The sequence below is a fragment of the Dama dama genome, chromosome 5 (assembly GCF_033118175.1).
Source record: "Dama dama isolate Ldn47 chromosome 5, ASM3311817v1, whole genome shotgun sequence".
Classification (NCBI taxonomy): Eukaryota; Metazoa; Chordata; class Mammalia; order Artiodactyla; family Cervidae; genus Dama; species Dama dama.
This window is the reverse complement of record NC_083685.1, coordinates 120,039,328-120,067,313: the sequence shown is the minus strand read 5'-3', so window position 1 is coordinate 120,067,313 and position 27,986 is coordinate 120,039,328. Positions and strand designations below refer to the sequence as shown.

Sequence of the window (27,986 nt, the reverse complement as noted above, 5' to 3'; positions counted from 1 at the left end):
TAAAGTTGTTTGACGCCGGCCAGGCGGGCGGCGGGTCACGTGAGCGGAAGATGGCGGCCCCGGCAGGCGGCGGGGGCTCCGCGGTGTCGGTGCTGGCCCCGAACGGGCGGCGCCACACGGTGAAGGTGACGCCGAGCACCGTGCTGCTGCAGGTGCGGCCGCGGGCGGGCGGCGGGCGAGAGGAAGGCGGAGACGCGGCGGCGGGGACGTGGCGCCCGCCGCTCCTGCGGTTGCTGCGAGGGCCGCGGGGGCGGGGCCGGGAGGGAATCTTGGGGCGGGGCCTGTTGCGGCCAATGAACGGCCTCAAGGCGCGGCGGGCCCGCCTTCTTCCGCGTCGGGCTCCGGGCGCACGGGGATGGGGGCTGGCTAGCCTCCTTGAGGGGATGCCTGGGGTCGCGGCCCCCACTACCCACATCTGAGCACGCGGCGCTCCGAGCCCAACTCCGAAGGTCCCGGCCCCATGTCTCCACTCTGGAGTCACCCTCCGGCTCGGTGCGCTGTGGCGGCGTGTGCTGAGTCACTTGCTGCCCTTAACCTGGCAGCTGGCCCATGTCGAACCCGTTGTGTTGGAAATGCTTGTTGGGCTCTGTTATGTAGGAGCCGGCGCGAAGACACGGTGGGGAAGGGGGTTGAGCCGATGAATGGCAACTCAGTGTGTGCAGAGCATGATGAAAGAGGGGCTTCCGTCGAGTGGGGAACCCAGGACCTCCTTGAGCTGGCTCTCTTTGGAGTCTGAACATTATTCTCTGGGGGTGGAGGGGCGTCCCTGAGTGTGTAGGAAGATACCTGTGGTGGCCAGTTGTTGAGGGCCGGGTCCAGCAGGGCTGAGTTGACACAGCAGGCCCAGTGAGGAGAGAGTAAGCAGGATTTGCAGGTGAGGTGTGTGGAGCTGCTGAGTGGATGGTCCACCACTTGTATTATAGGCTCTGCAAGAGGTGGACTCTGTGCCCTCAGCTGCCCCAGTGGCACTTGCCTGCCCCCGCCTGGGGCGACCAGGCCTGACACAGTGGCTCACACCCCCATCTCACCCTTAGGTCCTGGAGGACACGTGCCGTCGGCAGGACTTCAACCCCAACGAGTACGACCTGAAGTGAGTTTGCCCTGGCCAGGCCACGGGCTCCAAATCCATAATCACCCTTCACCCAGGGCCCTGCTGGGGCTTCAGCCCACATGGGTTTATTCGCTCATCCCCTGGAAGCCAGAAGCCCCTGATGACGGGGTTGGTGGGGCTGCGTCCCCTCCAGAGATCTGGGCGAGTCCGCTGTCTTACCTCTTTCAGCTTTGGGGGACTCCAGGTGTCCTGGGCTTGTGGTTGCCTCCCTCTCGCCTCTGCCTCCCTGATCCTTGTGTGTGTCTCTTATCAGGGCACTTGTCTCTGAATTTAGGGCCTAGCAGATAATCCAGGATGACCTCATCTTGAGATTTTAATTACATCTGCAAAGGTCCTGTCTCCAAATGAGGTTACATTCATGAGTTCTGGGGGTTTGGCTATGGATATATCTTTTTAGGGGCCATCATTCCAACCATGGCAGAGGGCTTTGGGCCTTAGGTTGTGTAAGTTCCTGGTGGGGCTCTGAGGGCAAGAAGAGGTGATCATGGAGAAATGGGAAGAAACCTGCAAAGTGCAGGTGGCTTCTGGTGGCTTCAGGCCCTGGAGCTGTGCACCAGTCTTCGTGTGCAGGCATTTTTCCAAAGAGAGGGCTTTCACCAGATTCTGGGATCTAGGGCAGTGAAAGAGTCAAAACCCCACACGAGTGGGTGTGGATTTCTGTCGCATATGGGGAGCTTCCTACCTTAGCAGCATATCCTTCACAGTATGGCTGTCCTCCCATCAGGGGTAGACAGGAGCCCGAGGTGTGGGAGACTGCTCTGTTAGACCTGGCTTGCGCTGCCTCTCACATGGGGCTCTATAGAGAAGGTCTGAGCACACATGCTTTCGTGTCATCCCAGATCCCTGCCTCCTACCCAGCCACGGAGAATCCCAGGGCCTATACTGGGCCTTCCCCTGGCATCCTGTCACAGAGCTATGTACTCTTTCTTTGCTCTCCCTGAACCTGCCTGCGATTTCCATGTGGTGCCTGGTTGGACTCTTACAACATGTATTGATTTTTCTCTTGTTTTCTTTGTATCTACTGGCTGTGTAATTTGTTTAAAAACTGCTGCTCCTGCCAAGGAAGGCAGCCTCTTGCCCACGTGCATGTGTGTACTTCCTGAGGCCCCTTCCCCTCATCTCCAGAGCTCCGAATGCCTCCCTTCAGTCGAGTTTTCCTTAGCTCTGCTGTCCTGTCTCGCACTTAACGTTGAAGTTGTGTGGCAATTTCTAAAGTGTTGAAGATGAGTATCAAAGTTTTTTCTTTCCTAGGTCTTCCAGACGCCCTTTGCATGTTCAGAAAACCATTGTTTCCAAAGGCATCTTGATTTTCATGCTGCCGGGTGACCACTTTCTTGTGTGTTCAAATCTCATATTCTCTTGCCAGTGCTATAGTTCCCCCTCTCCCCCTAAACTTTCATTAAAAATGGAGCTCATGGTTTGACTTCTGAGAGGCATAAATAAGTTCTCTTATTCATTCTTCTGGTGATTCATTCTGGCCGCTGTCTGTGTCTTATAAAATCACGGCGACATGGCAGTACTGTTTTCTGTTACGGGCAAGAGCTTTCCTCACTCCCAAGTGATCTGTAGAGTTAACAGTGGTGGTTCTCCTTTCCATAGCATTTGTGGGAGCAGAGAGGGTCAGGATGAGAGGGCCCAAGGTCATGCAGGCTCCAGGGCCACCTGGCTGCCACACTCCTGCCCTCACCCAGGTGAGACAGTGTCTAAGCCTCCAAGTCCCAAGCCCCTTTCTATCCCTCCTCTTGTCAGGTGTGGGTATCTGACTCTCTTTCAGTCCCCAGACGAGATGAGATCTGAGCTGGATATCAGGAGCTGTGCAGTGTGGTCCTAGCACTGTCTTTGGGTGGCCTGGGCTACCTGTAGGTACTTCACATCTGGGTTTCCTGTTTGTGAAGCAGGCTGATCACAACCCTGGCCATGCTTCCCAGGAGGGCTGGCTGCCAGTGGAGACCAGCAGGTGTCTCGGAGGTCGCTGGATTCGCTACCTGTCCTCTTGGCCGTGGGTATTTCCCTCCTGACTCACCAGTTCACTTTGCTCCCACTAGTTCCTTCTAGGAACCATCCTTCCTTGCATCCAGGAGCTCTGTGCATGAGGGTCAGAGGAGGCTGTGGGCCCACGCAGGCCTCTTCCTCATCTGTTGGAGGCGCTAAGTTGCCAGGTCCTCAGCTCTAAAACATGCAGGACATGGACAGAGAGACGATGGGCTGCTCCAGGGTTGGAGGACCTGGCTTTGTGAGCCAGGGATGGTGGTCTCAGCCCTTTATCCCCATATTCCAGCTACTGTGAGGGCCTGGCTCTCCATGGGGACTTTAGGTCAGGTCATTCCATTTGTGATTCTCTAAAACCTTTGCCTCTGTCACTGGTCTTTGGGGTTGTGGTCCTGCTTCCAAGGATGGCAGGAAGCAGGGGGGACGGGAGCAGGTCATTTTGGCCGGTGGCCTGCAGTACAGGGCAGTGGCTGCAGTGGCTGGAGTGCTGCAGCTCCGGGCAGTGGCCACAGGGCTTTGTTCCGTAGGAGCTTTTCTGTGCAGAGCGAGGTGCATGCCCTTCAGTCGTGCCCATGTGTGCTTTCATCTTCTGAGTTTGTAGTTGGACTGATCACTGCTTCATGGTCTGAGGGAGCAGGCGCTTGCTTTGCCCCAGGGGTGACCTGTCTGTGTTCTCACTGTTCTTGCTCTAATTGTATCAGTGCTCACTCTCTTTCCTTCAGAAGACCTGCAGAGCTCACTCTCTTTCCTTCAGAAGACCCAGTACTGGAGTCAGGGACCCACCCTGTCTTTGCAGGCTCTCAGGCCATCCCTCAGTTCTTGCAGCTTTGCCGCCAGGGATTGTGGAAGTGCTGGCCAGACATGGGCGTCTGCTCGTACCCTGCTCCTGGCAGTGCTGGGCTGTGTTCGGGTCAGGGGGCAGCTTGAGGCTTTGATCTGTTTTGCAGGTTTCAGAGGAATGTGCTTGACCTCTCTCTCCAGTGGCGATTCGCCAACCTGCCCAACAATGCCAAGCTGGAGATGGTGCCCATCTCCCGGAGCCGCGAGGGGCCTGAGAACATGGTAGGTGGCTCTCGGGGCGGCAGTGCGCCTCCCAGCTCTTCTGTTCAGACCACTTGGGCCGAGCAGATGGGGTGGGGAGCGTGGGCTGTGCACACGAGGCACTCGTCCCCATCCTCGGGTGATACTGGCTTCTCTCAGTCAGGCGACAGCCACTTTTCTATTCCAAAAACTGATGATTGGAAATGAGACTTTTCATTCTTTGTGCTGAATGTGTTTTGGGGTGGGGGCGGTTAATTGTGCTGTGTCCATGTCGGCATGCTGGCAGCATTCACCATAGAATATCGCCAAGAATCTTAGAGTCGGCAGGACTCTCTGTGCGGCATCCAGTGCAGCCTCAGTTCTGGGATGAGGACACACAGGGTGAGCCGCAGGCTTCCTCTGACCGGGCGCAGCCAGAGCACAGCCTGAGTCTTCCGACCGCAGCTCCCTGCCTTCTACCAAATCTGCAACTTTTGCTTCCTAGGGATTTAGCAGATGGTAGTAGGATTACTACAGACAGAGACAAGAATCATGGTGATAGCTGCCCTCTTGTGCCCAGGCAGGTCCTTTACGAACGAAAGTGCAAATACTCCCAACACTGCAGGGAAGCAGTTTTCATCCTGGTTGAGAGATGAGGCTAGGCCTAGCCTCAGGGGCATTAGTTCTCTGTCTAGAGCCCACTGAGCCTGATAGACCTCTTTTTCCATTACAGTTGTGGTTCTCAGCCTTTGATGTGGACGGAACCCTGACTTCCCCAGGAGGTTCCTTGGGCGTGGCTGGAGACCCCCTCACGCTTTCCCACAGAGTGGTTTCTCCTTTGTCTTTTACTGAGATTTAATGTAAACAATGGCAACCCACTCCAGTACTCTTGCCTGGAGAATCCCTTGGACAGAGGAGCCTGGTGGGGTACAGTCCATGGGGTCACAGATCGGACCCAACTGAGCGACTGACACATACAATGTAGATAAACGTGCCCTGGAGGAGCCCCTTGGCCAGAAGGGCAAGAGTAGCAGTGACCTAGAGAGTCACTGTACTGTGGCAATGGGCTGAGCAAGGTCCTCACCTGGGGACTTTGTGCTTTAGTGTGTCTGTCACTTGATAGAGGGACCAGAGAATTTATCCCCCTTGTGGGTTATAGACTTGTGTCCCTATTTTGGGAGATAATTGTTAAAAGCATCTCATAAAACGGTGTGCTCACTTATTTAAAAAAAATTCAGCAAACACAGTGCCCTCCACCTGTGCCCTGAGGACCAGACCTGGGCGGGGTCCAGCCAGGGCAGTGCTCCTCTTCCTGACCTGGCTCCAACGTCTCACCCCTTAGGTGCGCATCGCTCTGCAGTTAGACGATGGCTCTAGGTTGCAAGACACTTTCTGCTCAGGCCAGTCGCTCTGGGAGCTTCTCTGCCACTTTGCCCAGATCAGGTAAGTGCTGATGAGCAGGTTCTGGGCTGTGCCTTCCTCTGCCGTGGGGATGTTGCCGTGGTCACTGGGGTTAATCCAGAGCCGCAAGCATGAGCTGTGCTTCGGCCTCCACCAGCCGCTGCTGGTACCGCCTTCAGTCTATACCAGTAGCTCATCTGTCTTTACTGGGTGTTGTGGTGTGATGGCCAGGCCTCGCCCTCCTGGAAGAGCTTGTGGGGGACCCAAGAGACCCCCTCCGATGTGGTGAGCATTGAATAGGGAAGTAGGGTGCTGGGCTTCTCAGCTGACAAATGCTGCAGCTATAAAACTCCCTTGTGGTGAGAATGGGCTGTGTTTAGAGAAAACACTATAATGACAGTTGCCATGGGTCAGTTTCTATCTGACTTTGTTTAAACTTTGTTTCTGAAAGTGTCAAAATGGTAGTCTTTGAAGTTCTCATTTTTCTTTGTGGGGTGGAAGTCTTTGTCCACTTTTAAAGGTCTCCAGCCACAGAATGGAAGGGACCGTGGAAGGATACAGTGGTTGTTGTGTGGCCTTGGGCAAGTTGTTTACCCTCTCGGGACCTCCCAAGGGTGATACGATGATGAGATGAGTTGATGTTTCTCAAAGTGCCCAAGAACTAGGTTTGTCTCTGTGGAACAGGGGAGTCTGGATGGGGTCCTCACAGTGACAGGGTGGGGAGGATGACAAGGGGACGTGGGGGGGCCATGGCAGGCACTGGAGGAGGAGGTGAGGTCCTAGATCCCCGCAGACTCCACACTGCTGATGCCGGAGGTGGTTCCCTGGGTAGGATGGGGCTCTGCCTGCACTGTCCCGAGAATGGGGATAGGTGAGCGTGAGAATTCTGGAGGCTCCTAGTGTTGGGGGCATGGGTGGCTCCTCAGATCACCACCTGGTTACTGATAGCCAGTCGCACTGTGGCCAGAGCCCCAGTGTAATTGGGAGCTCACAGCCAAGGTGCCCAGACATTTGAGCGAGCTTGACATGAGAGTCCAGTGCAAACAGGAAGGGACAGCAGCTGTCAGGACAGGCAAGAGCATTTGTTCCTTTTCTCGGAGGATGGAGAGGCTATTGGAACTGGGTCGCTGGATGCCATTAAAAAGGAGGCATCATTAAAAAGAACTCTCAGAAGCAGATCAGCAAGCCGCAGTAGAAGGTGCTGGGGTCAGCCACAGCTGTGGATCAGATGGCAAGATCCCAGACACACATGCCAGTGTGCTGCGTGTCTGGGAGCCTTGGCGGACTGGGGGCCTGCCGTTCTGCTGAGGCACCTGAGGGTTAGCTGGTCTGGCTGATCTGTGGCCTGCCGGAGCACATTCTTCTCTTGGTAGCAGACACCTGAGGGCACATGAGGCCATGGAGGCGTGGGAGCAGACCTTGGACCTGGGGTGCAGAATCCCTGCCCTGCCTCCACCTGGGAGGAGCCACAGAGCCAAGCCGCCAGGCACGAGCGCAGAGGCCAGAGGATGGGGAGTCCGGACAGGCCAGCCTGCCAGCTCCTGCTGCCTCAACTCTAGAAAGAAAACAGAAGCCCAGGAGGAAGCTGGTGGGAAGCTGTCCTGGAACGAAAGGGCATGCGTTTCCGAGTGACAGGCTGGCTGTGCTTGGGCCAGTGGGCCCCCATCTGGTGGCATCACTGTGACTCGTCAGGAGCTGGGGATGCGGGGATGGTTCCGCACCCTCAGGGGGCTGGCGGGCTCGGGCTCCTCTTGGTAGCACCAGGAAGGTGGCCGCACAGTGCCTTCAGAACACTGTAGGAAATGCATTTGTTCTAGAATTCTGTTTTGCTAGATGGTTCAGGGGATGAGGATGAAACAGAGCCATTTTTAGACACACGGGGTCACCCATGTACCACATGCCCTCTCTGAGCAAACTGCTGACTGCTCTGCCCTGAGGATCTACTCTGGAGACAGAATTGCTGGACCTGTACATGGGACTTGCCAAGGCTTCGTCTCCAAAAGTGCAGATCTGGGCCTTTGCTTGGAAGCTGGCATTCACTAACTGAAGCAGGGTTCAGATGTGGGAGGGTGGGTGGCGGCTTCGGCCCCAAAGCCATGGCCAAATGCCCAGTGAACTGGTGAGGTCACGCTGGGGCCACAAGAGTGCCCTGCTGACGGAGTCGGGGGCGGCCGCCTGACAGGTCCAATGCGGTGAGGGAGCTCCAGCTGGCTCATAACAGCTCCCTCACTGGCTGGGGGGTGGGCGGCTCTGGGGATTCTGAGTCTCCGTGTGCCCAAGAGTGGGACAAGCAGGAAGTTGGTTTTTCTCACTTGACGCTTTTGCGAAGTGGTAAGCGTCCCTGAGCGACTGGCGCCATGCGGGTGTGAACTTGGCATCCCGGGTCCACTGTGGGTCGGGTGGTGGGTCCTCTGCTTGGGGATCACGGTGGACAGTGGCCCGGCCCTGACGCCAGCATCTGGAACCACAGACTGTCCACTGGATGTGCCATGTGGGCCACACGTGCGGGACAAGGAGGTAATTCAGAATTTTCTGGTAGCCACATCAAAGAAAAGTAAAAACAGGGGCAATTAATTTTAGGAATATAATTAACTTGACTCAGTATATCCAAAATATTATCCTCTGAACATGTAATCAACAGGAAAAAGGAGATATTTTACATTCTTCGTTGGTAGGAGGTCTTTGAAATTCGGTGTGTCTCACACTTGGAGCTGGCCTCCCTCTGGGCCGGCTGCCCTGTGAGTGCTAGCACCCGTGTGGACTTGGAGCCATGAGGACAGTACTGGCTCCATGTGGGCTGGCCCGTCCGCCTCTCTGCTTCCCAGGCGTCTGCTGCAGGGAGGCTCCAGGCGTGCCGTGCAGGCTCAATTCTCCCCTGAAGCCCATTGCCCCTCGGCACCGGGCCTGATTTCATGGCTGAGCCTGCTGGTCCATCTCAGCCATGTTCACCCTGTGGATAGTAAGGGCAGGGACTCAGGGGTCCTTGGGAAAGACAGGCCATCTGCCTGTTCTCTTGGGGTTGTGCTGCCCCCATGGCACTGTGGACTGCAGGGAAGGGATGCCTGTGAGGTTAGGGACCAGCCATGGTCACGCAGAGCCCAGACCCAGGGCCTTGTGGGCGGTTAGCACGAGGCATAGATGCTAGGCTATTCATTCAGTGGTCTCAGGCAGGCCTCCCTCCCCACCCCCAGCCTTGTTTGGAAAGGCCAGAGGCCACTTTGCTCTCGAAACTTCCCGTTCTGTCTGCTCAGGGGAAGGAATCCCTGTGATTTGGCCAGTCCTCATCCTTCTTGGTCCATCTGGCACTAACCTCATCTCTTTGTGGGCTGGGTTGCTGAGTGTGGTGGGTGTGAGTCACCTGGCCCCTCAGGACGTAGCCTCGCCCACCCTTGGGCCTTCTAGTGGCCTCAGGGGCCCCTCTGAGCCTGTTGGCACGGCTCTGTTAGTTTGGGTTGGTTTCTGTCAGTTTTGGTTATTCTTGCATGGGAGTGTTGTGGTGCCAGCCTTGTGTCAGAGGCAGCTGAGTTTGTACCAGCCCCACTTGGTCAGGCCCAAACAGGTGACAGAAACATAAGGGGCTCCAGATAAACTGCCTTGCCCCCCCGTTCACAGCATCACTTCCCTGGGAGCTCTGCCTGGAGCCCACATCTGTAGAGTAGCACTCTCTGTGGTGGGTGAAGGACAGCAGGGCCTTGGCCTTGCCTGGCCGACCCCCTGGCCCTTGGCCCAGCCCCAGGAGCAGGTGTGCTGGCCTCAGATGAAGCAAGATCCTCCCTAGCACCACCCCATTGGGTCAGTGGCCCTGCCTGGGCTGGGGGAGCTGAGGGCAGTTCCGGGGGCACAGGGGTCCCCGGGAGGGCCCTGCTAAAGTTCCTTCTGAGAATGAGGATCTTCAGCGAGGCCTGTGGCAGGGAATGGCGGCTTCAACTCACCAATGAACTGGAACCTCCTGGTCTGCTGTCCTCAGCTGGACACGAGAACGCTGCTAATTGGCCAGGAAAGTCTGGAAGCGATCGCGGCTGCCACTCCCCTCAGCGTGTTTATGGGCCTCCTCTCAGATCCCACACGCGAGAACCCGATCCTTCTGGAGGAGCCGACATCAAAGTCGGGCTGCTGTTTGATGTCCAGAGGCCTCTGAGGACAGTAGGCAGGCAGGCAGACCTTCCCAGGTGCTGCCATACTCTCGTCCCTGTTTGTAATTTGCGGTTCCCGGGCTGCCCTCAGGTGCCGTGGGCGAGGATTTTGGAGGGACGATGTGTGACCAGAGCCTCTAGGAGCAGAGAGGGCTCTGCTGGTCTTGCGATGGGCAGTCAGCCAGCTTTCTGAGCCCAGGCAGCTGCCGTCTCTGTTGCCATTGAAAGGAGCAGGACCCCCGTGTCTCCCCCTCCTTCTTCCTCTCTGGGCCTGGGATCTTGTTTGCTGGAGTAGCTTCCCTCGCTTCTCCTCTGTTTTGGCGTCAGGATGAAGAACGTGTGGGCCTGGCAAGGGCTGACTCTCTGGCACTTTGGGGTCTTGTGTTTTCCTGAGGCCTGGCCCCGTAAGATGTGAAAGCGAACGAGAGATGGGAGAAAACATGCTGAACCCACCCAGAAGACATGGGTCCTCTGTCACGGGTCTGGGGTGGGCCCAGGCAGTGTTCCAGTGTCCATACATTTACCAGCTCAGCACCTGTGTAACCGGCTGGGCTGAGCTGCATGGCCTAAGGGGGCTTCAGCTCTCCTGCCTTTCCTGAATATCACCCTTCCTGGAGGAGAGGGACAGGCCTGGGGCACTGCTGGTGGGTCTGGGATGGGCCTTTATTTGGGGCTGGTTCTACGGTTATGTGTCAGGAGATGCAGAGATGAAGAAATGAACTTGAGTTGGTTGTCACAGGCCTGCCACCAGCAATTTAGCCATCCAAAGCCAGGACTTGGCCACTGTGTGCTTATAACCTCAATGGCCATCGAGGTGCAGGCTGGTGCAAGTGGTGTGGACTGTCCTGAGCGTGTGCCCAATTGTGCACCTACATGCCCTCCACCCTCCAGCGTGCCCAGCTACGCTTCCCTAGGGCCCTTCCCTTCCATCTTGGGGTCTGCTTTACAGGGGAGGGGCACAGGTGGCCGGGCCTGTTGCCCACCTCCCTGTTAGTCCCAGGGTTGCCCCACTCTCTCCTTGGAGTCCGTGTGATCCTTGCCAAGTGATCCTGGTGTTTCTCGTGGCAGCAACCCGCTCAGGGGACAGGTTCAGATAAAAGCTCGATCACGGTCCCCCAGGACTTGTCATCACCGACCGCAGGGACAGTTGCCAGAGCCGTGAGGCACATCTGGGAGGTGCTGCCCGCCCCCCGTTCCGTGTCCTCTCTGCTCTGAGCCCAGAGGCCAGGGGCGGGTGGGAGACTCTGCCAGGCTGATGGCCAGCCGTGGGGCAGCCAGGGTGGGCGGGTCCCCATGGCGCTGGCCAGGGTGCCGTCCTGAGGGCAGCAGTGTCCCCGGGCAGTGGCCGCCTTTGATGCTTTCTTCACTCTCCTCACAGGGAGTGTCTGGAGCGGCCGTGTGAGGCCAGCCCGATCTGCGTGTACATGAGGGATGAGGTAGGTGAGCTGCGGACCCGCCCGCCTGGCCCGCACCCCGCCGCCCACTCCTAGCTGCCACACAGGCCCAGCCCCACTTTCCAATCTGGAAAATTCACTCCCTCAGACCTGCTTTCAAAGCAGCGACGGGCAGACTTGGGCCCTGAAAGCATGATGTGTTTCATGGAAAAAAGGCAGGACGCCGGCTCCGCTGGAACCGACCGCGGGCCGCCCGGGCTGCTCCCAAACCTCCCTCAGAGCCCTGTTTGTTTTCTCAGCTTCTCTCAAAGCCCAAGAGTCACAAAAGTGGTTTCATTTTAATAAATATTTGCTTTGCTCCATGTTTTGATCTTTTTCAAAACCGAGTGTGGCGTGGTGCGGGCTTGGCCTGGCACCGAGGCCCTGCCTGTCCCCGCCCGCCCGCCCGTGACGGGGGACCCTCCTGGCGCTCGGCGCCCTGGCTCACAGGGGCTTTTGTTTCAAGCCTGGCCAAGTGCCCTTCCTGGCCTGGGGTGGCCACTGTCCCCGAGGGGCCCCTGGTAGGGATGGGCCACACCCACCTGTTTATCCCAGCTTGAGGTTCCGGACCCAGGGCTCAGCTGGGTGAGGGTTCCGGGCCGTGAGTGGGAGGGGCCTGAGGGAGACATCTTCCCCGGAAGGAGAGAGACCGCTGGGCCTTGGGTACCTGGGCCTGGATTGAGGCCATGATGGTCAGTCCCGGCCCTCAGGGGGCTCATCAGCTGGCCAGATGTGGCTAACCCAGGCCCGAGCCCTGCCCACCCAGACCTTGGATGGGGTGGGATTGGGGAGACAGACATGAATGAGCAGACAAATGCTCAGGTGTAGATTGGGGTGCAGGGGCTGGACCCAGGCCTTTTGGGTGCTGGGGTCGGCAGGGCGACCCCACAGTGCTGGTGACATAGTGCCCAGGCTGGGGGAGGCAGCATGCGGCGGGCTCAGCGGGTGGGGAGCTTCATCAGCACGGGGTCAGCAGGATGTCCTGTACCCCCTCACAGGTGACCGGCAGAGCCGCCTTGCAGAGCACAACGCTGCAGTCGCTGGGCCTTACTGGGGGCAGTGCGATCATCAGGTGGGGCGTGTCTTTGAGTCTGGTTTAGAAAACGGGGGTCTCAAAGGAAAGGCAACAGGAAACATGGGGAAGCCCAGACCCTCGCCGGTGGCTTCGCCTGCCCTCAGCCTGGGGGGCTGGGCACCCTAGGGTGCAGTGTCAGGTGGGGGATCTGCCCTTGGCAGGGTTGGCATGGTGATCCCGTGCACATTCCTTCCCCTGGGAGGTGAGGTGGGTCGGGAAGGGCTGTGGGGTGCTTTCGGTTCACTGGGTTCAGTTTGGTAGTCATCAGGGCCAGGGGGCGGCACCGTGAGACCCGGGGCTCCACGTGTGGAGTTTCACTTGCTTTCTGGGCCTCTCCACTCAGGTTTTCCATGAAGCGATGTGACTCTGCCAGCAAGCAGGAGCCTGGGGCCTCCTGGAGCAAAAGCCCAGGAAGCCCGACCCCCTCCATATCAGCTGACCAGGCAGCCAGCAGCCCTCGGCTCCCGCTGAATTCGGCAGGGCTCAGCCAGGGCGATGTGAGCCGTCAGGATGAGGCAGTAAGCCCGGGTGCCAGCAGTGTGGATGGCCTAGGCCCGAAACCAGCGGATGCTCAGGCGAAGCAGATCTCGAAGGAGCCCCCACCTGCCCCTTTTGTTCCTTTCTCTGGTGGGGGACAGCGACTGGGGGGCCCCTCCGGGTCTGCAAGGCCTCTGATGTCATCTTCAGCCAAACTGCCAAAGTCCTTCTCCAGCCCTGCAGGCCCCTCCAAGCCGAAGAAGTCGAGGCCTGGCCAAGAGCCTCAGCCAGAGCCGGAGCCGGTAAGGGGTGAGCTGGGCTGGGCGCTGGGGTCATTTTTTCTGACAGCACCTGACCTTGTGGCTGGTCAGCCTAGGGTACAGCAGGGTCACTTGCGTACGTTTTCATCTTCTCAGGGAAGTGATGTTTTGGCATTGTTTTGCTTGAAATTAACTTCCTTGAGGCACCATTTTAGATGTACTGTTGATGGGTTTTGACAAACCTGTGTGTCCCTGTGGCCACGTCACAGTCGACAGAGCCATCCTTCCTAGAGCTGGTACCTCGCCTTCTGCTGGGCTGGTGGGTTTGACCAGCGTTGGTGTGAAGGTGGTTTGGCCTTGTTTGTGCCATGCCACCTTTACTCCTGAGCCAGGCGTTCCCCAGCTCACCTATTGTGTCCGATCGCTGGCCAGAAGAGGGTGAGTTTGCTCACTCTTCACAAACATTGTGGCCTTGTGGTTGGGCCCTGGACATCTCTGCTGGACACTTCTGGGAAGTTCCTGGTGGCCGCCTGAGCCGTGGCTGGGAGGAGGGTGCACGGCCTTCTCTGAGCTCGGATGGAAGAGCCCAGGCTCTGATCAACTCTGTTGAGGTATTGGGTTGGCCCAAAAGCGCATTCAGGTTTTTCTGTTAAGATATTATGGAAAAACCAGAACAAACTTTTTGGCCAACCCAATATAGCTTACTGCATAGACACCTGCCGTCAGGGCAGTATGGGGCTTTTGTAGATGTTGAGTCTGTCTGTGGGCACCTTTGAGCTGTCCTGAGTCTCACACCCTCCTCTGCAGTGAGGCCCGCTCCCATCTCTTGCTCTGACCACACAGAGACATGCACAGTGGCCGGGACCCTGCATCTTGGATCACGCTAAGCAAGGGGACCCCCAGGTGGCCAACACCTCTGCAGAAGACAGGCATGTGGCCAGCGTCTGCCTCCCCGCCGTCTGATGGTGCCAGCTCCCAAGGCCATCTCTGGTCTTCTGTAGGTCAGGCCAGCCCTGCCCTGGTCAGTTGCAGCCTTGGCGGAGCTCCTAAGAGGGAGGACAGGCATGACTTCTGTTGGGTCAGGTGCTTGAGCTGGGTGCCGATGCAGGACTTTCCCCTCAGGAAAGCCTCTGGGACTTTGTCCAGTAGGGCTTTCATGAGTCGTAGGGCAAAGCTCCCACGGGCTTGTGTCCCTCTGTGTGACTGTTCCCTCGGCAGTGCTCACAGACCCTGTTTTCAGGAGTGGCATGTTGTAGATTTCTCAGTGTCTTGGGTTCCTGGGCACCAAAGAATGTCTTGCCCTGGGACTGTCCTGGACACCCTGCCTCCTGGGCTTGGCCCCTAAGGAGGCTCTGTGCGATCAGTCATCCAGAGTTCAGTTTAGGCCTCTGGCTTGTGGCTGGAGAGAGTCTTTCCTAATGGAGACCTTACGGTGGTGCCAGCCTGGGTTGGCAGCCTGGGTGGCAGGTTCTCACCTCTGAAGCCCTTGAGGCTGCACAGGCGCACGTGGGCATTGTCTGAGACACTGCTGCACCTTTGGAGTGGGGTCCCCAGGTTCTCCACCTTCCTCTCCCCTTCCTTCCAGCCAGAGTGACTCCATGTATCCACACTCAGGGTCCACTTGAGGTTTTATGTGATGAGAAAGATGCCGCTGCCAAAAGAAACTGCTCTTTACAAATCACCTTTCCAGGTGATGGAGAGCCACTGCAGGATTCCCTGCGTGGACTGGGAGCTTCTGGAGTGAGGGTGGTGAGGCTCCACCTGGGCAGTGGGATGCTCACCTGCTTTACTGGTTCCAGCAGTTTCTCAGCGTCAGTTGGAATCTGCAAATAACATCAGTTTTATCTTTTTCCTTGATGTCCTTCTCTCATTTTTTTGCTTGTTGTATATCAGTGACTGGGTTTCTGGTGTCTGTTGAATAGCAAATTTAGTGAGCATCCTTGTCTTGACCTTGATCTTACAGGGAGTGATCTTAGTTTATCTGGGAAGGATGCTGAGAGCTGTGAAAAGTCCATCAAATCAAGTGGTTCTATTTCTAATTCTCTGAGAATTTTTCTTTATTCTAAGTGTGGTTGTTTTATGAACTGCTTTTCCCACATTGAGGTAACTCCACGCCTTATGTCTCCTTCAGTTCATTCGCATGATGTGGTTTTGGGTAGAGTTCTCCCATCAAGCTATCCTTGCATTCCAGGGGTCAGTCCAGTTTCAGTGATGTGTTTAGCTACTCTGTTAGTTGCAGTTGCTGGAGCCTGCCTGCACCCTGTCTCTTCTAGAGCCCCCTCCTCACTCTTGCTCCAGGTCACACACTGGAGTATGGTGGAAAAGTCGGGGCACCTGTGCCTGTGTGTTGGGGGGAGGTGGGGCAGCTCAGCCATGAAACAGAGCCTGAGTCCCTGCAGAGGAACAGGCATCAGAGACCTCCTCCTGCTCCCCAGATCACCCTTGGTGTGTTCTTGCTGAAATGGACGGTGGGGAGGGAGGTGTTGGGGTGGGGTGGGGACTGAGCCAGTCCCAAGCCCCATGAATGTCCATCCTAGGGAGTTAGTGGTGGCACCCTGGCCTTTTGGAGACCCCACTGGCTTCTACACTGATGTTTGGGCTGCATTAGATAGTAGTATGAAGCCCCCAGTCTCATCACCTGGGCCCAGAATCAGTGGTTGAACACAGAGCCTTGTGGTTGGGGTGAACCAGGGCCCGGGCCTGACTCCCTTCAGGCCTGCCCTTTGGGGGAGGGGTCCCTGAGTTTGGGGGCCAGAAAGCTAGAACTGGGGCTGGCTGTCTCCTCCTCCCAACCTAAAGCCTGTGGCTCTCTGCATCTCTTGGGAACCCGCTGACACCCATGGCTGTGTGGGGAGTGGCCGGGGCTGGTGCTGGCCTGGTAGTGGTTGCTGTCAGGCGCAGGTTCCCAGTGCATCCCCCAGTGCTGACCCCAGGGGCCCCAGGAAGGAGGGGTCCCGGGGAGGGTCCGCCTGGCCGCCAGCAGTGCGTGTCTTTGATCTGGGAGCCCCAGCAGCTGGTTGATTGTGGCGCGTCCCCCGCCCGCCCGCCCGCCTCGCGCCTCCTGTCACTGACAGCCGCGCACCCGGAGGCCCGGCTGGCCACATGGTGTCTGCTTTGTGTCCCCTCGAGTCCTGGGGGAGGGGAGGAGGGAACAAAACAGAACTTTTGGGGGAACTTCAAAGGTACATTTTAGTAATCAAGAAGAGTTTCCAAGTTTCCCATTAATGTTTTGCCTGTGTGTGGTTTTGGATTTGAATGAAGAGTCAGAAGAGACAGGATGAAATACAGGCAGGTCCTCGGCTGAGGCCCAGGATGGTTTACAGACCCGGGCGGCTCCTGCCTTTGATGTCAGAACATTAATTATTAGAAGGTAGTTTTACTGGCCGTCAGAACCGGGTGCGGGGAGAGGTTGGGGCTGCCCGGCGGCCCCTGGCCTGTCCTTTGAAGTCCTTCCGCTGGCCCTGGAGGCTGCCCCGCAGCTCTTTGTGCTGCTGGGCCGTGCTCCCAGCAGGCGTCCCCCCACGCAGCTGGCACAGGGGTTCGTGATCAAAAGCCTCAACCCCCTAGCAGGGCTGGCTGACCGCGGTCTCCCCTGCCTGCCCCCCACACGGGGGCTGGTTTTTTCCCCTGGAGACGTGGCCCCGATGACTTGCTCCGCACCTTGCACCCACACCTTGGGGCAGTCATCAGCTTCACCTCCGGCTGTCCCCGGTTACTGGGAGGCTTAGAACACACAGGACTGGGGGGACCCTGGCCAGGACCTGGGGGCTGGGGTAGACCGGGAGCAGTGCCCCTTGCTGCCCTCCTTCTCTTGGTCTGGGGTGTCTGTCCATGACAGCCCCCCAAGAGCACAGCTCACTCTCCCCTGTGTGTGAACCCAGGGTGGGGTATGAGCTGTCCCTGACCTGCTGGTGACTGTGGATACCCGCGGGCGCCAGCCTTGGCCTTAATTGGGATGTCCTCTGAGGGTTTTCGGCAGATGGGTCAGCCGCTTTGAAGGCCCCAGCTGAGTCTCAAGGCGGTTTCTGAAGCCTGGTGACCGGCGGGTGCCCTGCAGCTGTCTCTGTGCTGTGTCAGCCATGACTGGCCTCAGGGGAGAGGCAGACGCCCAGCTTGCAGAGCCATGATGGAGAACAGGCGGGCAGGGCACCCCGGCCACCTGAGCATCTTTTGGTACCCAGAGCTGCCCACAGGGCCAGGAGGCCTGGTTGGCGGGCCCCTGTCCTGATTGGGCCCCGGGGGCTCCCTGTGTGGGATTGGTCCTGGCCCAGATCCGCCGTGTGCATCCACCCCCGGGCTTGCTGGTCTGGAACACACATCTTCCCCTGCGGATGAGGAGAGCCACCCCACGCCCTGCGTCTGCTTATTTCAGTCCTTTGGGGGTCTGTGCACCGTGTGCACGGAGAGATGCCGGCTTCAAACTGCCCGTGTCGCTGTTGTAGCCCAGTGTTTCTCTTTTAAAGATCTGCTCTGGTTTTTCCTGCTCGGAAGATGAGCAGAGTCAGGTGTGGACCTCAGCCCCAGGCTGGGGCAGGCCTGGCTTCTGCCTGTGTCATGACGGGCCCAGCGGGTGAGGGGGCTCAGGTTCAGTGTGGCCTCGCTGGTCAGGCCTGGCCTCACTTTGGCACGGCGCACGCTCCGGAGGGCGGCCGGCTCTGAGTGACGGAGGCTTGGCCCACGTCCCTCCTGCGTAGTGATTCATTTCAGCTCCAAGCCTCAAGGGGAAACGCTTCACATTCCCTGTTACCAAAAACCATTGTCAGAGGACAGTCTGGGCAAGAGGGAGGCGGGAGGGCGGGAGGGACACAAGAGCCCTCACAGGGAAGCTGGAAAATCTGGGGTTGAGGTCACCTCCAAATAGTTTTTGCATTTTTTCTCCCTGTGTCATCATGTCCTGGAAAATTACCGTCAAGAAAATGAAACCTCAGCGGGCAGTGAGGCTGCTTCTGACACGAAGGGACCCTAGTGTGCCCAAGTGGGTCCTCAGCCATTCATGTGGCAGCCACTGGAGCGTGTCTACCAGCTGTCGGGGGACGCCGTGGGCCCAGATCTTGGCCCGGTGCCCTGTCCCCTCCACGTCCAGCCCCTGGCTGTGCCTGTGACCTTGCTGATCTGGAGTGGTGCTGATGGTGGGCAGTGCCCTCACCTTCCTCCCCTCGGGTCTCCCTCGAAGGGTCTGTCCCACTGTGGCAGCGGCTCTTTCTAAAGGTGCTGGTGGCCATCCACAGCTGGTGGCTGGTTCCCAAGTCCCCATGACCGAGTGGCCCAGATGTCAGTCCAACATCTCTCCAATCTCAGGCCGTCGCTCGGGGCCTCCTCTGAACATCACCCACAGAGGGTGTTCCTATCTCCCCACCTCCAGAGGGTCTCGTCCCTCCCCTGGTGCCGTCTGTTCCCCTTGCTATTTTCATCCAGTTTGCAGACCCCCTGACTCATCCACTCTTTCCATCCACCTTCCTCCTCTCAGGTTTTCTGGGTGTTGTCTTGTCTGTAATAACTTCGGTGGAAGCTGGGACAAGGGAATCTTTGCCAGGGTCATGTGTTTGCAGGAAATGAGGGACCCCCATGGAGTGTTTCACCAGCAGGGTTGGGTCCCTTAAGGCCCTACCCTCGGAGCCTGCAGACACCCGCTGTGCCTCGCCTCAGGATGGTGCCTGTTTGCTCATCTGTCATGGGCAGTCGTATAGATCCCCCACCTCGCAACCCCTTGGACTCAGGCCCCAGGCCCTGGCTGCCACCTCATCATTCTACTCATCTTCTCGCTGACAGATGCCCACAGCGTTGAGGCCATCAGGGGAGAGACCAGCTCCTCTGGCATTCCGGGGGTTTAAGGGGGTGGGGGAGTCAGAGCCAGTCTGTGCCCTGAATACTGACAGCCTTCAGGAGCTGGACTCTGAGCCAATGATGGAAAACTTGCAGTTTTGCCAGGATGACCCAGGCCTGGTGACATTGGGTTCTTAGTGGAGGCACATCCTCCGAGCGGCTCCCGCAGGCTCTTGAAGAGTTGACCTGGAGTTCTGGGCTGTGAAGACAAGCTGCCAGGTGTGCTGAGAAGGTTCCAGGCCTGCCTCTCCACAGGGGGTGTTTAATTTTGGAGCCCCATCCCAGAACTGGGAGCTCTGGCCCTCGACCAGCGCACAGGAACCCAGTCTCCATGGTAAGGGTACCAAGGCCCTCTGACAGCGGCCGTCGGGTGCCTTTCTTTTTCCTTACCTAATGGTGTCTCATCCTAGATCTCTAGTCTCTATCCAAAAACATCTCCATAAATCCATCTAGGATGGGAGCTGTGTGCATAACAACTGCGCATGACCAAGGAATGGTGGGTGAAGGAACAGCAAATGAGGGCCAGATTGCCAGCAGAGCATCTGAAGTGAGCAGGGCCAAGGCTTGACCTCCCCCCAGTGCCGTGTCTACCGCACTTCCTCCCACGTGGAGCTGTCAGGCCCTCTTCTCCTTTCCTGGTCTCTCTCCTCTTTGCAGTGGAAATAGTTCCACTGGGCAGACTGTGTGGAGGTGTTTGAGGCCCCCTGGCTTCTCCCTTGGTCATTTGGTAGGACAGGGTGATGTGTCCTACCAACCAGCCATGGAAATCCACTCTTCTCGTGGGACAGGGCCCTCCTGGGGCCAGGTCAGGGCAGCTGCTCTGGGACTTGGGTGGTCTGGGCTCTGATGGGTGGCATCAGACCCCTGGCTCCTCTGCTCAGGAGCAGGGAGTTTCCCCAAGGTGCAGATGATGCAGGCGAGTCAGAGAGAGTCATCTCGAGGTGGCTCTCTCCTGGCCCTCTGGCTCCCATGTGGGACCCTGGCTCCAGGCTGCTGTTGGACAGACAGACGGGCTTCTGGAGCAAAGCTGAGGCTTGCGTGGGAGGAGGGGCATGAACTGAGGGTAGATGCAACACTGAGAGAGATTTTTGTCAGTTTACTGTCTGACTAAAGGTCAGTGGCCCCTGGGCAGCATGAAGCTAAAGGCTGATGTCGCCTGCATCCTTGTTCTGGAAGTTGTGGGAGGGCTGTGGAAAGTGCTAGTGGCCTGCGGTCCTCCAGGTCATCCCTGGGCTATGCACTGGAAGTACCCAGGACAAGGAGGCCGGAATGGCCCCACGCTTTCAGGGTCGGGCTTCACCAACATGTCCCCCGGAGAACAGGGGCACTTCTGAATGGTCAGGCTCAGCTCCAGGCCACAGACCACAAGTCACCCGATGGCTGGATTCTCAGGGCGACTCACTCGTGTGCCCACACGGGGCCCTCTGAGGGTGGGACTGGGGCAGCGTGGCCCCAGAGCCTGCTCGTTGGCACGTGGGCTCTGTGCTCGAGTGCCCAGGGGCCTGGCACTCGTGGACACTGCGGTGCCCTGCTCAGGCACATCCATGTCTGCCCTCACCCTCCCCCAGGAGCCCAGGCGAGTGCTCGGCCCTTTTGGAATGCAGGCGCCGTGGCTGTGGGGGGCAGCCTGGCGCCTGGCATCTTGTTATAAAAAGCTTGGCGTGGACTGCCTCTGGGCTGCAGGAGGGTTGTGGCTTTGAGGGGGCAACCCCCAGGGGCCTCGGGCAGCCACCTACCGACCCTACTGCCCGGGCCTCAGCCAGTCTTCCCTAGCTACCCTGCCACCAGTGCCCTGAGATCAGAGGGGCTTCCTGGCGAGAGCCCACTGCCCTTTGTTACAAGGCGTGACGCAGCTGTGTGCTCAGGAGTGGCAGAGACCTGCCAGCATGGGCAGTCAGGGCCTCGGGGGTGGCTGGGGGAGCAGCCGTGGGCCACCTGGCAGGTGCACTGGCCAGCCCCAGGATGGTGAGTCTGATCTTTAGAGCCGGCGGGGCTGGGGTCAAGCCAGGGTGCAGGAAGGGACACTGAGAGAAGCCTGCCGAGCCCAGCGCTGGGTGTTGGAGGCAGAGTGTGGGTTCCTGTGCAAGGCTGGGGCATGGAGGAGACGGCAGGCAGGAGCAGGAGGCGAGAGAGGCCTCACCCCAGACGTTTGTGGACAGCCCATGCAAGGGCGGGCGGGACCTGGTGTGGGCCCCGCGGGACCCCTCCGCCAGGCTGGGCTCCGTAGGCAGCCTCAGCACCGCGAAGGTGTCTTCCCCCGTCGTCAGCTGGGCTACACTCGCTGCAATTACCCACCCGGAGGCACTGCAAACAGCGAGCCCTGCCTTGTAATTTCCGTCGCTGTTGGCTGCCAATTAGGAAAGAGGCTGTCCCTTCCTGTGTCCCCACGGTGGGCAGAGGGCGGGGCTGACTGCTCCCCCAGGGAGGGAGGTGGGGTCTGTGTAGCCACGGGCCGGCCGCTGGCAGGTTTTTGCCAAGCCTCTGATTTAGGGGCTGTTGTTTGTCCTGCCCCTCCTGTGGAATCTCTGACGTGGCCCTGACCAGCGTACTGCTCCCCAGTTTTGTTCCCCACTTCGGGAGACTGTGATAGCAGGTGGCTTCCTGGAGCTCATGGGGAGCCTCCATAAAGACAGGACGCGAACAGAGATGCTGCCGTTCATTCACTGTCCAGGTCCCCCCAGTAGTCAGGGTGCCCTCTGGCCTGGCTGCGCTGAGACCCTGGGGCCCTGTTGGTGAGGGTCTCAGCATCCGTATTGCTGAGCGGGCTAGCCTCGGGGGAGGGTCCCTGGTCCTGGACAGGCTTGGGTGCCCCATGCCCCACCCTGGAGTCCTGGCCACGGGCTGACAGGTGGGGCCGGCAGCACATGGCTCAGCTGGGGTCTGCGTGGCTACCCCAGCCCTTCAGGGTGGGGAGCCTGGGCCTCTCCTGGGACCTGCGTCAGCTGAGCTCTCTGCCTGCCCAGCCGGTGGACCGAGACCCTGTGGTGTGCCACCCTGACCTGGAGGTGCTGCTCCAGGCCTGGCCTGCGGAGCTGCCTGACGAGTTCTTCGAGGTGACGGTGGACGACGTCAGAAGACGCTTGGCCCAACTCAAGAGTGAGCGGTGGGTGTGCCCTGGCCCCTTCTGAGACATCCATGCGCTCAGCAGCACGTCAGAGGGTGCGGGGGCCCAGGCAGGGGGCTCTTAGTCCTGTCTGGCCCTGTGTGGGGGGCATCTCACGGAGCCTGAGGGAGAAGCCCAGAGTCCAGCCAGTGTGGGCCTCCGCTCTGGCTAGGGAGACCTGGGACCTTCACCACTGCCCACCCCCTCCCCAGGAAGCGCCTAGAAGAAGCGCCCTTGGTGACCAAAGCCTTCAGGGAGGCTCAGATGAAGGAGAAGCTGCAGCGCTACCCTAAGGTACCCAGGATGGGGGGGTGCGGTCTCCACACGGCTCTGTGCTGGGGCCTCCTGCGTTTCCTGCAGCCCACAGGTCAACTGGCCATGGTCTCCTGTAGTTCAGCACAGGCCTGCAGGGCTGCGGTTTGTTAATGAACCAGTCAGCCCCGTTTTAAGATGAAGAATGTCACTGTGTTTTCACGAGTGCATGTGGGTACTTGTCTGGTCCTTGCTTCCAGCCCATGGCCAGGAGTTTCAGGGGGCAGCCAAGGTGAGGGGGTGCTGGCCCAGTGTAGGGGAGGCCTGGCCATTGTGGGCCCAGGGGTACAGCTGCCTGGGTTGGGCTCCAGCTGTCCTGCTGACAAACCGGCTTGTCCTGGCCTAGGTGGTCTTGAGGGTCCTGTTTCCTGACCGCTACATCCTGCAGGGCTTCTTCCGCCCCAGCGAGACCGGTGAGCAGCCCCGTCTGGGAGGCCAGGAGGGCGGGAGGCCCCACCAACCCCTCCAGGCTCCTTCCGTCTGGGCTCTGGGGCAGGCAGTGGGCACAGGGCTGGGGACCAGCTCTCGTCAGAGGCCTGGCAGAGCAGCTGGGCAGTGCCTCTGGGGCTGGGTGCCCTCCATGCACCCACTGTTCTGGGCTCTGGTGGGACAGAGGGGCACCCAGAGAAGGTGGGCTCCCCTATACCCAGTACTGGGGCCCCTGGCCTGGGACTGCAGCTCACCTGAAGAAAGCCAGCCATGCACCAGTTCTGAGGGGGGGTCCTCGGTGCCCTGGGGGGTGGTCTGCACAGAGGTTGGACCGGGCTCGTCCCACTGCGGAGGGGGCGTGGCCCTGGAGTGGGGTGCCTGCTTACCCACCTTTCTCCTGCAGTGGGGGATTTGCGGGACTTCGTGAGGCGCCACCTGGGCAACCCCGAGCTGCCGTTCTACCTGTGTGAGTGCTTCCTCAGGACATCCCGGTAGCCGCCCCGGCCCCTCCCAGTTGGGGCTTGAAGCAGCTCTTCCCACAGAAGCAGAGCACCGGGTTGGCGGGGGTTGGCGGGTCTTGCGCTGGGGTCTGAGCATGAGGTGGGGGAGTTGGGGAGGGAGGGTGACCCTGCTCAGTACCCCTGTGCCCTCTGCTGCCCGCCTGCCCTGGGGGATGTGGGGGCTGGGGGAGGGGGTGTCAGGAAGAGCTGCTGGCTGCCTTTGGAGAACATCTGGGGGTTGTTGAGGGGTCAGGTGTTCCCCTGTGGGTGAGTCTGCCCCTGGCCCTCTCCCCAGCTTCTGGCTGGGTTTTTGCAACAGCAGAGAGATAGATAGGGAGATGTGAGCTGAGGGGGCTGCTTCAGAAATCCTCCGGCTCACTCTCAAGCTGTTCTGGGAGCAGGGCGTCGGGGTGTAGGGGCAAGCATGGGCCAAAGGTGGGGGCGGTGATGGGGGGAGGGGCAGGGCACTTCCTGGTGCAGACAACTACTTCTCCGCAGTCATCGCTCCTCCAAAAACCATCCTGGACGACCACACGCTGACCCTCTTTCAGGTACTGTCTGGGGCTGGCCTGGGAGGGACAGTTGCCAGGGAGGGCGGGTGAGGCCACAGTCAGAAGTACGATAAGGCCTTGTAGAGGGGTGAGCTTGTATCAGAGCGCCCCTGAAGGCAGTTTTGGGGCTTTTCAGTCTCTCGCGCCTCCTGCTTCAGTGGGGATGGGCCTGCCCAGCTGGCTGATGCTGGCTTGAGCCAGGACTGCCCCTGGATCTGGGTGAGAAGGGGCTGGCACGTGGGGCTGCTCGGGGAGCCCCTGAAGGACCAAGGGTCAGAGGCCTCAGTTCAGGTGGCCAGCCGCCCAGGAGGCCCCTGGGGTGCCAGCTGCCGGGCAAGTTTGGCTGCAGACTGGAGGGGCTGCTGCCAGGCCTGCTGCCCTGCCCCTGCCTGTCCCCTGGATCCCATGGCCTCCGCTGGGAATGCCACGGCAGGCCCTCCCTGGGCACTGGGGGCCCCGAGAGCTCCCAGGGTGAGGAGTGTTGATCTGGTGCCCTGCTGGGCTGCAGTCCAGAGCCAGAAGGAATGTCCTGTCCCTTCACCCCAGGAGAGCAGCCCGGGGCCTCCCCAGCCCTCTGGCCTAATGGTTTCCTCTTAAAGTCTCTTCAGATATTTTAATTAGTAACAGAGGCTGGCCTTTGTTAAATGGCCAGCAGGCCCTGCAGAGGTCTGAGTTGGGGCAAGGGGATCTGCTTGCTGCCTGGGGCTGCCACCATCTTGGGGGGATGGGGCCAGACCAGCAGAGAGGCTAGAAGCCCACCAAGGAAAGGAGTCGAGGTTGGTGGGAGCAGGGTGCTTCCCCGCATTCCCACTCCCCCTTCTCAGCCCCCTTATGCAGCTCCCTGGGAGCCCCAGAGGCACCGGGCCTCCCTCTATCCCCACCCGCCCTGCCTCCCTCCCTCCCCACTCTCCATCTTTGGCCAGCCTGTTGATAAACATTGAATTTGGAAGATGCTTTGGGATGGAGAGAGGCCAGTGTCCAGGCACCCCCCTCCAATTAGGAACCCTGGGGTGCTGCCTGTCCTGCCCACGCAGCCTGATTGCTGGTGACACTCTACCCCCTGCTACTAGCAGCCGTCTCCTTTCATCCGTCAGCTCGCCCTGGAGCCGTGGGGCCTCCGCTCGGGGTGGCGTCCCTGCCCGCCTGCGATCAGAGAGCTGGCAGGGCTCGGGGAAGGAAGCCTTCCTCCCTCCCGCGGGTGAGCGGGCGCGGAAGCTGCCGGCTTTCATGTCCCTGGCAGGGCCGCATGCTGGCTGCTGGCTGCTGGCTGCCCTGGAGGCTGCCCGGGGGCCAGTCCTGCACCCCAGGAAGTGACAGCTCAGGGTGGGTGTGGGGGCTGGAAGCCTAGCTGCCTGTTTTGGCCACGGGGCCAGGAGAGTGACTGTTGGGCGAGATGGGTGAGGTTGAGGATTGGTGGTTGCCAAGGATGCCATCCTTGAACACAGAGGTCCCCAACAGCCCATGTCATACCTACTTTCTGGGCCCGAGCCCCTTCATGCTGGTGCAGCCCCGAGCCTCAGGGACGTCCCTTTGCTCCTGTCTCAGCCCCCCTGCACTGCCTTACCCAGAGCCCCAACATCAAGCCCCACCCCTTGGTGATGCCCTTAGAGGGCCCTGAAGACCACCACGATCTGTGAACTTTGTCAGCCTGAGCAGAGCGGTGCACCTCCCTCCTGGAGTCATAGTGGTCTTCTGTGCTTTCTACTCACCCCTTTTTCCAGTGGGGTTGTCCCCTGGGACACAAGCTGGCAGGTAGAGGACTTCCAGCAGGTGCAGAGGGGAGGCAGGGAGGCCAGGTTCCAGAAGAGCTGCCTTGAGGGGCCCAGAGGGGTCCTTCAAGGCTTTAAGCTCTGCAGCCCCTAGATGGCCCCACTGGGATAATCCTACCAGTGCCTAGGGGGTTGGCCAGCTCAGGGTCTGGCCTCACTGGGCCACCTGAGAAAGGTTAAGGCACTCTCCTACCTGTTTCCAGCCCCTCCAGATTCCGGTGCCTCCCGGGCCAGGGGGCAGTCCCAAAACACCCTCCAGGCCATTCCCCTGCAGCAGGCTGTGATCCCAGGCCTCAGAGTGGGGTTTCAGAGCGTTCATGGCCCTTCTCTGTCCCTCTGCTTTGCCTGCAATCCCAGCGTTCCTGGTCTTTGAAGCTTCTTTCTGTTAATACTCCCCACCAAATTCCAAGAGCTCAGAGCTGTGAGGATACACTCAGCTGGCAGCTGCGGCCCTTCTGCCGAGGGCTGAGGACACAGGGCTGTGGGTAGTGGCCTCGCTGCTCCTCAGGCCAGCTCCGGGGGTTGCAGCCACGGTCGCCCTCGGTTGCAGAGGCGGGACTGGAGGCAGGTGATGACGCTGGGGGGGTCTGGGATCCTATCCTACAACCCTGATTTCTGCACCATAGTCTGGCCTCCTGCCTGGGAGGCCTCCAGGAATGTTTCAGGGGCCATGTGATGCGTCTTATGCAGGTGGGGCCAGTCCTTGAGCAGAAATCTTGTGCCACCACCCCCACGGACAGGATGCCAGGAAGAATGTGGGGACCCCCCTACCCTGCAGGAGGGGCTTCACGCTGGCTAGCACTGGCTCTTCCTCATAAGGTGACCCAGTGCTGAGTCAGGGAACCCTTATGTGGGCTTTCAGGTCAAGGCAGTAGGCCTGGGGGCACCTCTGAACCCAGGCTCCCAAAGCAACTTGGCTCCAAGAGGCCCCCCACTCACTTCCCTATGTCTGGGTACCACTGGCGAGCCCTGCACATGGTACTCCCATCGCCCATCCAGCTGCTCCCAGGGGAACTGGGCTCACCTGTCAGCCCTTGCAGAGTACCCCCTCCATTCTTGGGCAGCAGAGGTCGGGGGAGCCTGGGGCATAGTGGGTTGTGGCCTCTGTTGGTGGCCACCTCACACCCCATGCCCCCATCCCCATCCATGCACTTCTGTGTTCATCTGCATCTCTGACCCCTTGATGTCCTGTAGTCTCTGCTGAGGGTGGGGCGGCCACAACCTTCAGAATATTAAGGGTTGACCCTGGGACCTGGGCAGGAAGGGGAGGTAGTTAAAAATGCCAGAGCACGCACACCACAAGAGCTTCCTGTTCAGCTGGTGCTTGAGGCTGGGCCCTGGAAGGACCCTGTTGTTTGATGCCCTGGCCTGGCTCGCGCTGGGGTTGGTGCCAGAGGAGGAACAGGTGGAGCTGGGCAGTGGGCGGCTTGATGGGAGGGGCCTGGTGGGGCTGTAGCCGCCTCAGTGGAGCCCTGGGCCTAACAGATGTGCCCGTGAGGCCAGCACAGAAGCGGGCTGCAGCCCTCCCTGCTCCTCCCTGCCGTCCTGTGCCCCACGGGGCCCACTTGTTCTCTGAGCTCCCCTCCGCCCTCCCTGTAGGCGAACCTCTTCCCCGCCGCCCTTGTGCACTTTGGACCTGAGGAGCCGACAGGTGGGTAGCGTCCCCCTCTGCCCACCAGCTCTGGCCAGCCCTGGGTCCCACATTCCAGCTCCTGAGATGCCCCAGAGCAGAGGACTTCAGGTCTGGGAGGGAGACCTGTGGGATACCCCCTTACCCTACTACTCCCCAGTGCTGGGCCACACTCCCTCCCAGAGCAAAGCAGCAGTAGGCAGGTGGGGTCCCCTTGTCTGTGGCCTGAGGGTACACTGGGTCTCCTGCAGGCATCTACCTGGAGCCCAGGCTGCTGGAACACACCGTCTCCCCATCTGCAGCTGACGTGCTTGCGGCCAGGTGAGTGTTCGCAGAGGTTGGCGGAGTGCAATGGCACAGCGCCCGCCACCCGGCACCTCGGCCTTTGTGCCTCTGTTTCCAGGTGCATGTCCAGGGCTGCAGGAACCCCAACCCCACCGCCAGCCCCTGACCCTGCACCCCTTGAGTTGGAGCCAGCTGCTGAGGAAGGGGCAGTGGGGCCCCCTGAGCCCAGCCGGGGGACAGCCCACCCTGTGAGGAGGGATCTGGGCAAAGTGCCCAAGTGGTTGAAGCTGCCAGGTACCCTGGGGGCGTGGCTGGGCGGGGAGGGGCTGTGGGCAGGAGCCCAGGGCCCCGAGGTCACCCCGTGTGTTTGCCTTGCAGCCGGGAAGAGGTGAGAGCTGCCAGAGGTGCCCACTCTGCCAGCCACAGGACCCCTGCCCACCTTGAGCGGAAATAAAAGACGCGAGCCTCTCCTGAGACCCTCCTGTCATCTTTTCCAGGGGAGGGTCCCTCCGTCCTCCGCTCCGGGCCAAGCTCCCAGCCAGAGGCCCCCAGCCTAGCTGGATGGTGACACGTGAGCCCAGAGGCTGCTTGCTGGGGCTTGTTCTTGTTAAGGACACAGGTGTCTTCCTTGAACTGCCTGCCCTTTGGTTTTGAACCTCACTGACATTAACTCCCCCTCTGTGGA

General features: G+C 59.6%; 1 protein-coding gene across 3 annotated transcripts; it reads left to right on the top strand.

The window, feature by feature from the left end:
- On the top strand, positions 1–27,777 carry ASPSCR1 (ASPSCR1 tether for SLC2A4, UBX domain containing). 3 transcript variants are annotated; one of them, XM_061144494.1, is made up of 16 exons: positions 1–152; positions 1,035–1,090; positions 4,048–4,162; positions 5,463–5,563; positions 11,033–11,090; positions 12,086–12,159; positions 12,506–12,941; positions 21,686–21,825; positions 22,038–22,119; positions 22,484–22,550; positions 22,970–23,032; positions 23,565–23,617; positions 26,986–27,037; positions 27,268–27,337; positions 27,420–27,595; positions 27,680–27,777. In XM_061144494.1, exons 1-16 carry the CDS (start codon positions 51–53, stop codon positions 27,691–27,693), a joined length of 1,659 nt encoding a protein of 552 aa, XP_061000477.1. In that variant the 5' UTR covers positions 1–50; the 3' UTR covers positions 27,694–27,777. The 3 variants fall into 3 exon arrangements, with proteins under 3 accessions (XP_061000477.1, XP_061000479.1, XP_061000478.1); XM_061144496.1 differs by lacking the exon at positions 1–152 and adding an exon at positions 342–449; XM_061144495.1 differs by lacking the exon at positions 1–152 and adding an exon at positions 369–492.
- Positions 27,778–27,986: the final 209 nt, after the last annotated feature.

Excerpts from the sequence above, each read along its gene's own strand:
- ASPSCR1 (XM_061144494.1), top strand. The coding sequence starts at position 51 with ATGGCGGCCCCGGCAGGCGGCGGGGGCTCCGCGGTGTCGGTGCTGGCC. Across the intron at positions 153-1,034 it reads CGAGCACCGTGCTGCTGCAG|GTCCTGGAGGACACGTGCCG; the intron begins GTGCGGCCGCGG and ends TCTCACCCTTAG. Across the intron at positions 23,033-23,564 it reads CGAGCTGCCGTTCTACCTGT|TCATCGCTCCTCCAAAAACC; the intron begins GTGAGTGCTTCC and ends ACTTCTCCGCAG.